The sequence below is a fragment of the Dermacentor andersoni genome, chromosome 7 (genome assembly GCF_023375885.2).
Source record: "Dermacentor andersoni chromosome 7, qqDerAnde1_hic_scaffold, whole genome shotgun sequence".
NCBI lineage: Eukaryota > Metazoa > Arthropoda > Arachnida > Ixodida > Ixodidae > Dermacentor > Dermacentor andersoni.
The window spans coordinates 148,141,353-148,158,516 of NC_092820.1; the positions used below are offsets into that span (position 1 = coordinate 148,141,353).

General features: G+C 46.1%; 1 protein-coding gene across 4 annotated transcripts in view; it reads left to right on the plus strand.

The window, feature by feature from the left end:
- hth (Meis homeobox homothorax) overlaps nucleotides 1-13,438 on the plus strand; it is a 369,843-nt gene extending 356,405 nt beyond the window's left edge. For all 4 annotated transcript variants that reach the window (XM_050180825.3, XM_072289362.1, XM_050180826.3 and 1 more), the window contains 2 exons: nucleotides 1,971-2,066; nucleotides 4,945-13,438. In XM_050180825.3, the coding sequence (XP_050036782.1) occupies nucleotides 1,971-2,066; nucleotides 4,945-5,171 (323 nt within the window). In that variant the 3' untranslated portion in view covers nucleotides 5,172-13,438. The remainder of the gene's footprint in view (nucleotides 1-1,970; nucleotides 2,067-4,944) is intronic.
- Nucleotides 13,439-17,164: the final 3,726 nt, after the last annotated feature.

Genomic DNA, 17,164 nt, shown 5'->3' on the forward strand with positions numbered 1-17,164 from the left:
CCAGCACCGAGACACCTCAGAGTGGCCGCTGCATTCATTGGTGGCGATACCTCGCAGATTGGAGTTTAACCATAGAGGAGACAGAGCTGGTAGTTAAATGACCGACCATGGTGTATATTCTCTCTTAGTTGCTTCTGTGAAGCGTCGAGGACGACATAATCGCTAACACGTGGTCCGCTTCTTTTGTTTCCTTGTTGATTTTTTTTTTTTTTTCATGAGCGACTTCGTCATACTTAGCTTTGTTGTGACACGATGTCGGTGAATTTTGCTCTGCCTCGTGATGTCGCCACGATGATGAAGAGCCCGAGTTTCGAGACCCAATGCAAATATCATATCAGAATATCTGCTGTGCTTCCCGACCTTCATGTTAGCATATTTCGTGCTTTTATGTACGGCACAGTTGCCACATCTAGGCAAAAATGCGTGTCGCTACTCCTTCGAAGGCAATGTGAGAAACAATCTTATATATATATATATATATATATATATATATATATATATATATATATATATATATATATACCTGAAGCATGCTCTGCTTCTTCTAATTTTGCACTGCCCTTTCTTTTTGCGTGTCGTTCTAACAAACGCAGCAAACCAGTATAGAGCCGGCACCATTTCAACTGCAGATGGTTTGTTGGATGTTACTTCTTTCTTGGATAACGGAAGACGTAAGCTGGAGAGGCGCAAACGAAATATGTGTACTAAACGCGGTCCTCGTGAATTTCTTCGGCGAAGAACGCTTGTCTGTTCCAGTTGTTTTTTCTTGTACAGGGAACCTGCACGTATTATTTTAAGTAGCCCATCACGTACTACATTCTGAAGGAGCGCACGAATGCGTTGACGATCCTCTTTTTCCTTCTTCTCTGTTCGCTGCCTCGAACAACAACAACAGCTGCTTAAAGCACCACCACCACACAGCGAAAACAGTCTTGTTTGTGGAGAGCGGATATCGTGTGGAAAGCTGATCTGAATATCTGGTTTGCCAGCCTGAACCGGCTACCAAGTGGAACTGGGTTAGAAATGCGCGTGGGAGAGCTCGCCGCGTAAATGCCTAGGGAAGACAGTTGCGCTACTCTCCAGTCGTAAACCGCTCAGCGCGAGCAGCGCGAGTGCCGCTCTACGGGTCACGTGACCCCTACTAAAAGTCACCTTATCTCACTACAGTTTCTCACTACAAAATCTGGGAGGGGGGGGGGGGGGGGGGCTGCGCTGTGGTATGAATGGGAATGCCGGTATATCGTGATTTCGGATTGGCATCGTTCTCGAAGAGCCAGGACACCTTGAAGACGCGCCTGGCAAACACCGTTCCGTCTGTCACAATGATTCATTTTCTACTAAAACAGCACGTAAAAAGCTCTTTTAGCTTTATTATTACACAAAAACATGTTTTGTTTAGTCATGAGGACTTGTTATTAGATGTGAAATTATGTGAAACGTAAAAAGTATCAGCGGGCCGCTAAAGTAGGAGGACAGACGACAAGATTCGCGCTCGCTTTGGAGGAGTTGGTTGTCTGTTCTTCCTTTTCTTCGCTTGGTTATGCATTGTAGGTGAGTAAACTTCACTGGAAGATGTAGTATGCGTGAATGAAAACTTTTTATGAAGACATTACTTTCAGAAGGCGTTATTTGTGCAGCAATATCTATGTTTTAGACGAAGCCTCTTACAACGCCAGCTAACACAAGCCTCGCAGACACATATAACGTCATTCCCATGACAGCACAGCGCCCCTTACGAAACTCCCATAGACGGTGGCGCCAGGTTTCCCTCTAGGTGTTATAGTGGGAAATTCTGTGTCCTTGTCTCTATTCCCACAGCCGATAATTTACTGCAGGAATTTCTGTTACGTTCCTACACGTTCACTTAGGTTAAGTACTTAGTATTAGTTGTTTCTTCTTATTATCGGGCGTTTTTCTGTTTATTTCTCGCTTTTTTATTTTTGTTCTTTTTTGTTTCGGAATTGGCGCAGGTGGGACGATAGGAGGCGCAAGTGCGGCGTATGGACCTGACGGTGGAATGGGATACATGATGGACGGCAGTCCACAAATGCACATTAGGCCACCAGGTCAGTTTACGCCTTTGCTTTTCGTTTTTGTTTTGTTGTGTTTGGTTCCTTTTATTTGTTTTGTTTGTGCCCATTATTGTGTTTTGAGTTCGTCTTACGGCGTTTTATTTTGTAATGACATTTTCGCAACGCCCGTGCTCAGGACCAACAAAATAGTGCGTCGCATCGTCATCAAAATATTGTGTCGCACACGCATGCGTGAAATAGGGAAGTGGTGACTCAACTTGACTTAACATTATTTGCGTATTTTATAGCGCAATGTATTAAAGAACGGTTATTTAGAAGACGTCGTATGTATGAGCCTGTTCACCGCAGAAAGCGCGGAGTGACACTTGTACGACCGCACTCATTTGCTCAATTTCTACAGACCAAAACCTGCTTCGACACACACTAAACGCAAGACGGGTATACGTACATTACGTGATTCCAAACAACCTTAATGACTCTAGTTAGAGTAGCAATATGCGAAGAAGGTATGTAGCAGATCAACATAGAGTTAATTGGGAAACGCGCGGAATGATACGCGTATTTCCATGACCGCACTACTTTCGTAGCTTCTGTAGCGTCGCCTGCTGAGTGAAACGGAGTGTAGGCACGTTTCACTGCATAGCGCGCTTGCAACACTTTCGTGTCTTCAGTGTCAACGCTGTTGTAGTCAGTACGTCGCCCAGGGACCCACGGCTGTGACTCAGCGACCCGTGGCGTTTTGTGACCGCGAGGTTTCGATTCCGATGGCGAGCGTCATGCAGAAACCGCTCGTGTAATGAGTTTTGGGTGCGTGTAGAAAAAAAACCAACCCAACCTAATTCTGAGCCCACACTAGTGTGGGCTCAATATAGCCCACACAAGATTTTGCGTTTTCTTTGGAAAGTTCAAAGAAAGTTTTAGCTCGGGCCCAACTCCAATGCCACCTTTTCAAATGCATGTAAAACGCAGACATAATTTTCTGAGATACCCCTGGATTGATTTGAATGAAATGTGTGGCATTGGAGAGAAATGTTAAATTCTAGTGATTCTTAGAAGCGCGATTTTCATGTATGACCTGATTTTTTTTACAAGAATTGCCGGAAATTGGTAAGCGTGAAGTCCCGCTCTTTTGTAAGCTGCATGCGTTAGAGCATCCAAAGCGGACAGATTTGGAATATTAATTTACATTTTATGTGCATTTGTTGCAATATTTACAACAGCCTCACGAAAGGCTTATTCACAAATTAGTGACATATTTCACAAGGATGTAATTTTTTCTTCGTTAGAGGTGTTATCGAATGCAGTCTACATAATTTTTATGTCCTCTTTCATTGCTGAGTTAGGGTTGTAAACTTGACAGCATTGGTTTCCTCAATTCTGGAATTTTCAGCAATATTATTTTAAAGATCGATGGCCTTAATAAAAAATGTGCTTGCAACGGCTCCTAGATTTTAACTTTTTCCTTTAAGTGGAACAAAGCTTATCAAATTCAATGCTGTGGTAGTCGAGAAAAATTTCTAATTTCTCATTATTTAGATAGGAGCTCCCGAGCTAAAGCTTCCTCTTGAACGCCATGGTTTTTTATGTTGACGAAGGTAATTGGTGACGAGCAGTCCGTGTTCACCGAAACTTCCTTTGTGAAAGAATCCATCATTTGTCGCGCCAGTGAAAGACAGACTGTCATTCACCGTCGCATTAGATGACCTTTCTCAATTCACCTTCGACCATTGCGAACACTGCAAAGGCAACTTCTAAAAAGTGTCAGAAGAGTGAGGACGTTAAAGATTGCTTGAAAGGTCGATGGCAACAGAATCTGAGATGAAAGCCATGACACGAACTTGCCTTTGCTTGTTTTCATGAGACTCGCAGTTGAACAGAAATTATGTCGAGTTCGTTTGCACGAATATAACGCGCTATATTAGTTTTTACTTGCAGTATGAAAGCGCCTCTCCCCTTGTATGAGGGACGATACCACGAATACCTGTTGCAGCCTTTTTTTTTTTTAGGTGGGCTTGGCCGCAGAGCGAGTGATCATTGAGAGAAAGCGGCGTTTACTGCGATATTTTGTGTTTTTGGCTTTCCTTCACAACTGAAAATTAATGCGGCAAAGCCCGCTACAACATCGAAACTATTTCAACTTTTACCATTGCACGATTTTGCTAGGCGCTGCCGCTGTCGGGCAAGCATGTGCAGTTAATGGTGGGGAATGTAAGCACCCATTTGTGACATGTCTCATTCCTCCTCCCCCTCCCCCCCGTTTTCGTCATTGATCTTTTCTTTCTTCTGTGACGCAAGCGGTACAAACGACACCTTACATTTAACGCAAATATTACGTACTACAATAAGCGCTCTCCTGACGTCACTCCGCAACCGAAGTGACCGTCTTCCAAGTCTCAAAGGTCGCCTTGCGCAAGTGCTGTCCTTGTCTGGCGCCATATGAAAATGCCAACTTTAAGAACGTTGACAAAGCCAAATTTACGACTACTTCTACGAAAGGGAAAAAAAAAAAAAGACTCGTTCTTGTCCTTGTAAAAAAGCGTTTCTGTAAAGAAACAGTGGATGGATAAGGTGTCCACGTTTAGTGAATCAACCGTTTTGTAAATGTAGTTGCACGCCACCTAACGGTCGGTGCTTACTCTCTCGTCTCGCTATCAAGCAGAACCTATCCTGCTTCGAAATTTTTTGTGGGCACGGGGTGTCCACACAATTTCAAGGCACCATCTTCTAGAATAGACGCAGTGCACCGCCCAGCGGTCAGTATTCTTTTTTCATTTCGCATTCGTGCGGCTCTAGCACACGCGTCGAAATCACGATGTGTACTGCGTATTCGAACCCATGCACTCAGCCATCTTCCAGCCATTGAATGCACGCCATCTAACGGTCACCGTTCTCTCTCGATCTCGTCTCGCAGGCATGCAGAACTTGTCCTGCGGCGATGCGTCGATGGGGATGGGACACATGGGCGCCATGGGCAGCTACCCGCAAATGCCCCAACTGCGGTCGCCGACGCAGGCCATGCTCCTGCCCGGTCACCCGCACGCAGCCGCCATGATGATGGCGCCCATGGGCCACCCGGGGCTGCCCCCACAGGGCTCCCCGTACGACGGCCAGCACATCATGGACATCCACGCCAGCTAAAGCCGCGCCGCCTCGTGGCCCTTCCTCCGTGGCTGCCCTCGTCACCGAATGTCCTCTAGCTCCAAGCTGTGCTGCCTCCGTCCGCCGCCTACAGGTGGCGGCACTCGACGGACCGTTTATTTTTCTTTCACCTGTCGTCTGTTCCTTCAAACACACGCGCACACACCGTGCAATACTGCGTCTGTCGCAGCAGGGTGTACCCTACGGCCTTCTGTTGTTTTTTTTTTCGAGACTTCTGCTGTGCACTTTTCGCGAAAACCGCGTTTTTGTTTCTTCTTTGTTTTTCATGGCGAGCGCGTGAGTGATCGTGAGCGACAAATGTTATCCTCTTTTTTTTTTTTGTTCCGGTGTGCGTATTCCTATGCGGACGTTTCTTACGTCTTTTTGTTTCGCTAACTTTCTGTCGAACTCCTACGTGTCTGGTCTTGCACAATGCCTCTGACCGTGTCGTCTGCGATGGGGAACAGAAGTCGCGAAACGCAGGGGTCACTTACAGACGCCTACTCTTTCGGAAGAATTGATTTACAGATGAACAAAACAAGCTACTTGCCACTCTGCCTTGAAAGCGGCGAAGCGCGTTGCGGCGATAGTTGACCCGATTGGCGAACCATTGACAACGCCGTTGGAGTCGTAGCTCACTGGGCAGCTTAGATCGATGGGCTGCCTAATGTTTCAAAGCAGAAATCACGTTAAGAAGTCGTGCTCAATATATCGCGTAACGCCTATGTCATGCTCGCGCTCATTGTTTCGGTGCTTTGTGAAGTTATCCTAAGCGCGAGATTGATTCGAGTGAAAATGGGACTAGCTAAACCACTGCAGCTATATTGAAAAAAAGAAGAAATAAAGATAGAGCAACGCACGAGCGATCGTCCGACTCTTTCCTCACCGTCGACGGCGCAGTCAGGCGAGGCAGCAAGGTTCTTTTCTTACGCCTTGCGAAAGAAGGAAATTATAGCGAAAGGTCAAAAAGGATTTCCTTTTTGGTCACGCACAGTCAACTTTCATAGCCTGTATCACTTTTAGTTGTTTTTTTAATCATAACTCTTCATCTCCGGTCCTGTTGACCTTCGATCCGACGCGACAGACTCGTTTCTCCCCTCCTGAAACCGTAATGAGGCTGCGAACCGGTCGATGTTTCGCAATCACACTGGCACGAAAAGAAAGGTAACGAAAGAATTAAAGTAAAAGCAAGAAGAGAAGAAAAAAACGTTCCGGAATTTACCGGACACGTGTAATGGTTATCTAAACTTTTTCTCATTTTTGAACGACCGCCAGATTCGCTTCGAACGATTACTTTCGAGTTTTCCTGAAAGTTATCGCACTTGCGCTGTTCGTAAGGGAATGTGCGAGCCAATCGCGATGCTGTGCGTATTGCAAGCGAAGGTGGCTCGCCGTTGTCCAGTAGTTCTTACGAACGAAAAGGTTTTTGAATTCGACCCTTGATATCATTTTCTGTTGCGTGGCAATTGTTAGCTGGTCTTCTCCACCTGCCGCTTCCTAACCGTCTGCATTCAAGGCTTAAGTGGTTAGCTTCAGTTTCTGCCGACTCTTGCTGCTGTGGACTTGCAGATTTAGATAGTCATCGTTGCGCAGCTGACCAGAACAATGTACCTCTGGTCGAATGTAGCTCGAGTTCGCGTTTTGCAAGCGAAATATCTTGAGGCAGCAAGCTCTGTCAGCGAAACGACTACAATACAACTGTCCTCAAATGCGTAGAAGTGGCATTCTGATAAGCAGGCGGTTACTAGCTGGCATTGGCCTAGACACGGCTGTGCGTTAGCGCAACAAAGGGCAGCACTTTTGAGTGCCTACTTTGATACTTTAGTGAAGTCCACCAACAGAGTGGTATCGGGGCCTCAATAACTGTAGCAACACGGCAAGCTACACCAATATTTGCCCTACAATGGGTTGCATTGGCACAACATTTGATCACGTTGACTGTACACCGGCCCTACTCTGGATTACGTTAAGGGCTCTGGCGCTAGGATCGTTCGACCACCAATCGTTCATGAGGGTCTTCGTCTGTCTATACAAAGTGTAGTTCGCATCAACTTTGCCCTTTTGTTGCTTGTTTGTTTTTTCAGTAGCGCAATGAGGTCACCGGTAGTTCATTGCATTACAAAGGTTGAGTGCGCTCCTCGCAACGGCCTCGGTCGAGCGGTTTCCGCAGTCTGTCTTTCGCGTCGCGGCGTCTCGGAGGATTATTTAGTCGAACACACGACGCCGGCTTGGTGTGTACAGAACAGGAAAAAAAAAATGCCGGAGCAGGGTTCACGCGCGGACTGAGAAAGAGTGTGACGAAGACGTGGTCCGAGATCGGTGTTCTGAGCTGCGCGTTCGAGGTCTAAAACGGAGGGTGCGGATGCACACTAGAACAACAGGCTAAACACGTCAGAGCCGGAAGTGACGTGACGACAAAAAGAAAATATGGAAGAAAGCCTTCAGGCTTCCCCTTCAACGTCTCTTAGCGTACCGTCGATAAAAAGAGAAAGTTGCTTCTCGGTGTCGCTAGCATCGTCAGTTATATTTCTTTTCTCGCACCTCGTGTAGTGGCACCCGACGGGTGGGTGTATTCAGTTCTGTGGTTGAGCGACTGCTCCTCCCATAATCCCCCCCTATTGACTCCACAGCAAGACAAGTTCGTCGCAGAATGCGTGTGGCTTAAAACATTTGTGGACTTGTGTGCGGTCGGTTCGGTGCGGTTCGATTCGCGAGTTAGAGGAGTCGTCGCACGAGGACGCTGCCGCCGCCAGCGATGTCTGCCGAGTTGTCCTCCCGTCTCGAGGGAGGGGACCGACCACTGACACGCCCGTAATGAGGGAACGCGATCCTTGCGCTTGAGGACACGTACCCCACGCGCATTATAGACGAGCGTGTCGATCCCGCCGCGAAAGTGTTTAGCGCTGTCATCGCTCGCCCCCAGCTGTTGTCGCATCGTATCTTGGCGGACCCTCCTACCTACCACGCCTGTTCACCTCGTTCCTCGTAGGAAGAAGTCAGTTGTTTTCCCAATCCAAGATTCCACTGGTGCTCTCCCAAGAGCAGCGGTGCGGAGTCCGCTGCTGAACAGGTCATCATTTTTCGTTCGTTCTTAAAGAAAACGAGAGTTTCAACCTTCCCATTTCGATCTAGCCTACTACAGCCATATTACGTTCACTTTATCTTATCTCTCCTTCTCTCTGTCTCTCTCTCTCTCTCTCTATTTCAATTTTCTTCACCGTTCTCTTTTAGTTTTGTGTCTATCGAGCAAAACATCGCATTGCAGCAAGTTGTGTGTGCGGGGCAGTGGATCGCTTCGGTGTTTCATTTTAGCTGAGGTGTGTCTGAACGTGCGTTGCCACTGTGTAAACCGAATTGCTCTTTGGTTCCTATCATTATTCAGGCCCCATATGAGTGGCAGATAGTAGAGGAGCTTCTATCCACCTTGAAGGAAAATGCACTTTCTTACGTGGTTTCGTACTTCGCGTTTCATTGGCCGCGCATCATTCGAACTTCATGAAGACTTGGTTCCTTTGCCGGGCCAGTTTTTGCTTTAATTCCATTCGGTTTGAAAGACGGAAGTTACCCAACACTGTTTGGTTTTACTTCTGGACGAACAAGATGGCTACGTGTGACTTGTTTCCACCCACAAACAGATGGTCTGCGTCATTTTTATATGTTAAAATCTGACGCTTTGATTCTAAACGACTCACGTTTCTCTTGTAGTCGGCACTTTCGCGTGCAAAGTGAAGACTTATTTCTTTCGGTGTCGTACCAGCAGCTTTGTTTCGAGGTGTTACGTATTCTCCGATGAAGTAAAAACAATCATTTTGACGACGCACTCGCAAACGCAGGTACACGCACGGACGCACGTTTTAGAACATTTCAATCATTTCATTGTTACGTCATCCCGTGCTTCCTTCGGTATACATCGTGGCTCCGGTCCAGACGAGGCTGTAAGCCTCCTAACCGCGCGACAACGGAGATTTGCTCCATTGCCATTGTTACTTTTTTTTTTCCCTATGCGGCTAAGCGGCGTGGACGGTCCTACCGTGCAAGATCCACCTCTGACGTTCGAGTTTATTAGATGACTTGGTGGCTTTGTGTGCAATTTGCGTGTTGGGTTATATCAGAGCTTGTTGGGTCTACTTTGCGGTCCTCATTCGCCTTACGGCGGCGGCTGTTGGCATTTCCCGATGTCAGCGGGTGCGTTTGCATCTCATTACCGTCTTCTGGTTTTGCGATCATGCCTCAACGTCTGCCTGTAACCACTCAGAAGGAGCTCGTCCCTGTCAATACAAAAGAAATTGTTGCACCTCTTCTTTATTTTCGAGAAAAACGGAACAATTATCCGCTCTCCATCGCAGTGCGGTTTGTCCATTGTCAGGGCTTTTTACGGAGTAGCAGAACTCGATTTAGAACGTTGTGATGTGCTAATGTTTTCTCTTTTCGCACTTTAGCCACACCTATCCAGCTATCTTAGCGCGAGCTGTTCCTCGCAGTTTTATCTTCTCGGCAAGCTTTTATCTTAGCCTACGGAAGGAGCTTTTATCGGAACGGAATGGCCTACGCAGGCTGCACCGATCTTTATCACTTTTTCATTCGCTGGGCCTATTCGAACAGTGTAGGCTTCCTTCTTTTAGGTCATCACCATTTCAGCGTCTTCTAAAATTTCTGATCCTCCCACGACCACCATGTCGGGAATTCTCTGCGCATTCATTTTTTGTATCCTCACACACATCACTTGACTAGAAACCATCACGATGTCGTCTCGTCACACATGTCGCATTCTTTCGCGCTTGAAAGATTCTTTTTCTCTCCTTGTTGTTTTTTTTTTTTTCATTGTCGGGGGTGTCAGACTGATCATGATGCAACTGACAAACTGAAAATACGTATGTAAAAAGAAGAAACGCGTTATCGCTAAGATAAAAAGAAGTGAAACAAACGGATGACGCAGAGATGCGGGGAGAAATCTCTAGTTATATATATAAATATTATAAATATAAATAACGATAGTTTATGATATTATCCATTGTGGTTGTTGTTCTCTCTCAATGTCATATTTGCCAAGGTACTACTGTTCACGTGTTGCTGTGGTTTCCCTCTGTCCACTATTTGTTAATTTTCCTTCGCTGTTGTAGATTTTTTTTTTTTATCGAGGCACATTTCGCACGCTTTTTCCCACAGTTCGAAAGTTCAACACATGAAGAGTGACTCTTTTTTGTTCCTACCTGTCGCCATTTCTACACTTCTTCATCGTATTTCTACTGTTTGCATTGTTTGTTTCATACTGCACTTTGTGATTTCACATGCTTTTCTTCTTTACCACCAGGCGGCGATGCTGCGCTCTTTGTTTTCGTTTTGATACGCATCTTACTTCCTCGCTTCCCCATATTTTGTACTTGTGGCGAAACTGCGATCACGTCTATTCGCGGGACATATACGTATCTGTATAAAACGTACAGGCATCTAAAGACTGTAGTTGTAGTAGCGGTAGCTCCGACTTGTGTTCTCTCGAGTATGAATATGAATATGTACGTCTTCTTTTTTTTCTTCGGAGGCTTTGTTACATCTGTCTTAGGCCACTCGTTCTCGTGTAGACCATTCCTTGCGTCCCAGGCCAAGTTTGCGTTTTTACTCATGCGTACGTTACTGTCTGTTGTCCTTTCTTCTTCAGTGTCGTGTCTCGCCGTCCTCTCAATAACGTGTCGAGCGCGACAAACCGACAGTCGGTGGACTTCGGCTTCCTTTTTCCTCTTTGAAGCAGCGTCTCTCTTCACCCTATCGCACATTTTTTTCTTGTTGTTAAACTCAAACACAGCTCACACCTGCGGCACCGCAGCCGCTCTTGAACTCTGCGTTAGCGACGCGTCTGACAGTGCCCGCCGCATTTCTCAGAGCCATCGATTCGCGAAGGTTTTTAACTGCCGCGTGGGTGTGACGCAATCACTCCAGCATTGGTTGCCAGTAATGCGGCAGACGCGCCGCAGGTGTGAACGGTGCCGCCAATTTGCTGGTTTAAGCCTTTCAGCTGGCGCCGTCTAGCGGCCAGTCTTGTCACTTGTTTTTTTTTTTCGCCCTTCTTCCGGACTCGTAGACTGCTCGTGGTGCGAGTTTAAACTATATATATATGTATGTAAGTATACACATATACTGCCCACTAAAGCAGTATATCCATCACTATGATACACTATCGCTGTTCTCCGGCGTCCGAATGGCTGCCGAACCACCGGTGAGGCAGATTCGGGAGTAGCGTCGGAGCACGTGTAACCACAAAACATTTTTCTCCGTGGCGACGAGGAGACAGGAAGCTAAGTTCGATGTTTGCTTGTTTGTTTTTTGTCGCGTTGGGCAGCACGCTAGCGTCATTTCGTGGTTTCTCGCATGTTCTGCCGAGACCTCGGCGCCTTTTATTAGGAAACTAGCATATCGCGTAGGGATTCAGAGGGGGCTACGTGCTACAATGGTGCACATGCTCGATGGCATCGCGATGGGCTAGAAGAGCATGAGGGTTTGGCTTTGGCTGGATTTGACTCCGGTGCAGCGACTCCCTATGTTGGCGATTAACGCGGGGCACGAACATACGACCATCAGATTGCGAATCACGTGCACCGTAGAACGACTTTCCTACAAGTTTAACGGTTCACAGACGCACTTAAAAAAAAAAAAAAACGAGAGTAGAAGCGAAGAAAAGCCGCCATTGCAGAACCATGGATTCCTAATGTGACGTCACAGGCGTCCTAAGTTGGCCCGCTTCTTCACGGCCCCATCTTTTAAACTGCTACAGCGTAGCGAAATCTCTTTGCACGTGCCATATACTGTAACCAAGCTGGGAAAACTTCTAGCGTTCATTTATCTTCGAGTGTATGCCAGGTGGACCAGCGAGTACTTCACGATTCAGCGCGGCTGGAGGTATATCATTTTTTTGTCTCGGATCAATCGAAGCTGTAGGTAGTACCAATTGATACGCGAACTCATTGTTTTTTGTCTCCTCGTCGTCGCGTTAATTGCAGGGTATATTTTCGAGAGTGCGTGCGTATGCATGGTTTCTTTTTTAAATCTACACCACCACTACCGGCACCGCCGTTTGTGAAAAGTTTTTATTTCGCATTTTGTTTGCCTACTTCATGAGCTTTGTTGACCTGAACGTATCCTGTTGAATCGTTGTTAGCTGTGCGCAGGACTTGAAGGAAACCATTAGGGGAAATAAGCAAACCTTGTTTCGTATGATTTCACTTTGTTCTGTACCCACATTTTCTGCAAAATCTGCGGTGTTCTTGCGCTTTGTTCGTTGTTCCCGTGTCTCCTGTAGTGAGTGACAAAAATTTTAAACACTACTAAACTTAAGAGGGTAAAGTTAAATGTTTAAAATGACGAAATCATCCGAGCACTTCCAATGTAAAATGCTTGAGGGCAAGTGTTAATCTTTGTGTTTTATCGGATAGATTGGAAAAAGTGATTTAAATTAATGCAGATGGTCTATGTACTTTAAAATATCGGCACTGTAACTAGTACTTCTCTGGCAGTCGAAAACTATGATAATAACAAATGACGTACACACATGCATAGCGATAATATGTATTAGTGTGTTATATACGTACGCCACACAGCCAAATCTTTCTTGCGCCCTTTTTGTGTTTCAAACCTGTTCTTCCGGCATGCAGAAGAAAAAAACAACACCGGAATGTTCCCACATTTTTCGAAATTCGTGCGACAGTTCTTATCTTTTTCTCCTTTCTTGTGTACATAAAATTTTCTGCCTCTCGTTTCAAGTGTTTAAGTGTGAATGTGGCACAACCTGGAGTGTTTGGCACATATGGTGTTCTTTCTTTTTAACTTTTTTTTTTCGTTATCGTGTCGGATCGGCTCCAACGTAATCCGCATTGCCCAACTGCTCTCGGAGCAGGTATAGCAGAGAGACTTGACATTTTTTTCTCGATCTGTTTGTCAATGGCGGGCATGTGGCTGTCATAACGTTCCTTATTTTTTTTTGTGAGCGGTGTGTTTTGCGAGGGAATCGTGTGGGTACAGCTGTGCCATGTATGCTTACACTATGCGGCGCGGCTGTACCTACCTGTGTGAACTGAACGTAATGTAAAGCGTTTAATTAGCGAGGAGAGGTTTCTTTTCGACTTGTCCGTGTGACATTGTCTTTTTCTTAGCAACATTTGCCTCCCCTCCTACCTACCCACCCACCCAATTTCTTGGAAGATGTTGGTGTTTTCTGTGTAGAAGCTCCTACTACTAATTGTGAAATAATAAAGAGTGCAGAAAGAAAAAGAACTGTAGTACTGGCTCTGACTGTTTCTCTCTGTATTTAGATGGTGAACCGCTCCGTGCTCCCAGGAGGTCAGTGTAATGTCACCCCCCAGACAGATCCAATAACTTTCCTCGGAAGCACAGGTTCAGCTCACTCATCACTACCCCTGCCAATGCACGTGCTTACGGAAAATTATTTTACGCAATGAATAAACGAATATGCGGAGATTAGCTCTGAGGTTGTTAACGCCAATGAGTTGGCCCATGACTGTGCGCGAGGTCTTGCACACCGCGGCGGTTCCAGTGGACTCACGGGCGGCGACTTAGGACTGTACAGGGATTCGCTTCTCACCTTCCATGAAATCTTCGCACATTATCAACTTGCTCGGCGGGCCTTTCCGCTGCCACATCCCAAACTTACTAGACCACAATCGTCGGCCTTTCGCATGCTCCAAACGGGGTCGTTCCCCTCCAGCGGCCGATTCAGTAACTTCGCGCCTAATGTAGAACCCCACTGTCCAGACTGTGGTGAGGCGTACTGCTCCTTATCCCATATGCTCTGGCAATGCCCTGCGTTACGCAGCTCATCGCTTACTACTCTAACCGACTGGGAGGCAGCCCTTAAGAGCGGCGACCTCTCAGAGCAACTACGGGCTGTCCAAAGGGCCTGTGACAGGGCGGAGGACTACGATCTTTCGACCCAGACGTGGGTCCGGCCCGCGACAGCTACGGGGACTCCCTTAAAAGGGAGGTACCCTAACGCGGTTCCTCAGGACCATCAATAAAGTTTTTGTCTGTCTGTCTGTAGCTTTCCTACCTCAACAAAGGTAAGACTATATAGCCCATTACAATGTCGGCTCGGGCATGTCGGATCACTTTTGTCGGAAGCATTTTTTCAGCTCATACAACGCTACTCCTGCCAATGGACATGCTTACGCCAAATTACATTGCGCGATGAATAAAAGAATATGCACAGAAGAGCTTTCTGACAGCAAATGTAGGTAAGTCAATAATAGCGCTTTACAATTTCGGCTCAGCCATGTCCAATCACTTTTCTCGGAAGCAGTGGTTCAGCTCATACATCACTTCCCTTGTCAATGCACGGGCTTACGCCATGTTATAGTGTCACGCGATGAATAAACGAATGTGCCGAGATTGGCTTTCTGTACCAGAAAAGGTAAGCCTACAGCCCATTACAATGTCGCCTCAGCCATGTCCAACCACCTTTCTTGAAAGCGCTGGTTCAGCTCATACTTCACTCCCGCTAATGCACGACCCTACGCGGAATTATTTTACGCAATGAATAAACTTATATGTGGAAATTGGCTCTCCCCAAGAAAAAAAATAAGGTTAGTCTATAGCCCATTTCAATGTCACCCCAGCCAGGTCCATTCACTTCTTTCAGAAGCGCTGGGTCAATTTATATGTCATTCCCCTTCATAATGCGCGTGCTTACGCCGAATCATCTTACGCGATGAATAAAGAGATACGCGGATAATCGATTTCCGACCCCAAAGAACGGCAAGTCTATAACGCATTGCAATGTCGGCCCAGCGATTTCCAATCACTATTCTCGAAAGCACAGGTTAAGCCCATATACATCACTCCCCTTCCCAGTGCACGTGCTTATGCCGAATTATACTATTGCACGATGAGTAAACGAATAAGCAGAGATTGGCTTTCCCGAAAAAAAAAATCGGGAAGCCTATAGGCCCATTACAATGTCACTCCAGCTAGGTGCAATCACTGTCTCGAAAGCGCAGGTTCAGTTCATACGTCACTCCCCTTGCGTGTGCTTACGCCGAATTATATTACGCGATAAATAAACACATATGCGCAGATTCGTATTCGCCGCCAAAAAAAGGTATACCTATAGCCCATCACAATGTCGGCCCAGCCATGTCCGATCACTTTTATCGAAAGCGGTAGTTGAGTTCATATGTCACTCCCCCCTTGCACGCCCGTCGTGGTGGCGCAGCGGTTAAGGCGTTGCGCTGCTAAGCACGAAGTCGCGAGTTCAAATCCCCGCGCCGGCGGCCGGATTTCGTGTGGGGCGAAATGCCATAATACCAGAGTACTGCGGCACGTTATAGATCCTCTAGTGGGCAAAATTTATCCGAAATCACTACTCATAATGGAATCGTAGTTTTGGCACATAAAACCGCAGAATCCAATCCAGTTCATCCCTTGTTAAGACACCCACTTACGGCGAACTATATTTACGCGAACAATAAACGGACATGCGCAGATTGGCTTTTTTCCCGTTAGAACGTAAACACATAGCCGATCACAATGTAGGCCCAGCGATCTTTTTTCGAGAGCAATGGTTCACATCATACATCGCACACCCTGCCAATGGACGTACTTATGCCACATTGTTTTACGCAAAAAAATGAATAAAAGAATACGCGAACGTTTGCTTCCGGAAGGAAAGGTAAGTTTATAGCCCGTTCCAATACGAATCCATTCCCAGTCACACGGGCACTGTGATTTAGGCGATAAATAAGCAGATAGGCGCAGATTAATTTTCTAAAAAAATACTAAATAACGGTAAGCCTATAGCCCATGAAAATTTCGTTTCAGCCGCGTGAAATAAATCGGCTAGAAAGTGCCGGATTTTCGCATGAGTCCATCCCCAATCACGCGTGGACTGTGATTGAGGCGATAAGTAAACATATAGCCGCAGTTTAATTTTCCCCTAAAATATTAAAAAACGGTAAGCCCATGAAAATTTCGTTTCAGCCGCGTGAAATAAATTCGCTAGAAAGCACCGGATTTTCGCACGAATCCCTCCCCATTAAGCCGGGGTCTGTGATTTGGGCGATAAATAAACGAATAGGCGCAGTTTAATTTTCCCCGAAAATATTAAAAAACGGTAAGCCTGTGGCCCATGAAAATTACGTTTCAGCCGGGTGAAATAAATTGGCTAGAAAGCGCCGGATTTTCGCATGAATCCCTCCCCAATAACGCGCGGACTGCGATTTAGGCTATAAATAAACGAATAGGCGCAGTTTAATTTTCCCCGAAAATATTAAAAAACGGTTAGCCTATAGCCCATGAAAATTTCGTTTCAGCCGCGTGAAATTAAATTGGCTAGAAAGCGCCGGATTTTCGCATGAGTACATCCCCAATCACGCGTGGACTGTGATTGAGGCGATAAATAAACATATAGGCGCAGTTTAGTTTTCCCCGAAAATATTAAAAAACGGTAAGCCCATGAAAATTTCGTTTCAGCCGCGTGAAATAAATTCGCTAGAAAGCACCGGATTTTCGCATGAATCCCTCCCCATTAAGCCGGGGACTGTGATTTGGGCGATAAACGAATAGGCGCAGTTTGATTTTCCCCGAAAATATTAAAAAACGGTAAGCCTATAGCCCATGAAAATTTCGTTTCAGCCGGGTGAAATAATTTTGGCTAGAAAGCGCCGGATTTTCGCTTGAATCCCTCCCGAATAACGCGCGGACTGCGATTTAGGCTATAAATATACGAATAGGCGCAATTTGATTTTCCCCGAAAATATTAAAAAACGGTAAGCCTATAGTCCAAGAAAATTTCGTTTCAGCCGGGTGAAATAATTTGGCTAGAAAGCGCCGGATTTTTGCTTGAATCCCTCCCAAATAACGCGCGGACTGTGATTTAGGCTATAAATAAACGAATAGGCGCAGTTTGATTTTCCCCGAAAATATTAAAAACGGTAAGCCTATAGCCCATGAAAATTTCGTTTCAGCCGGGTGAAATAAGTTGGCTAGAAAGC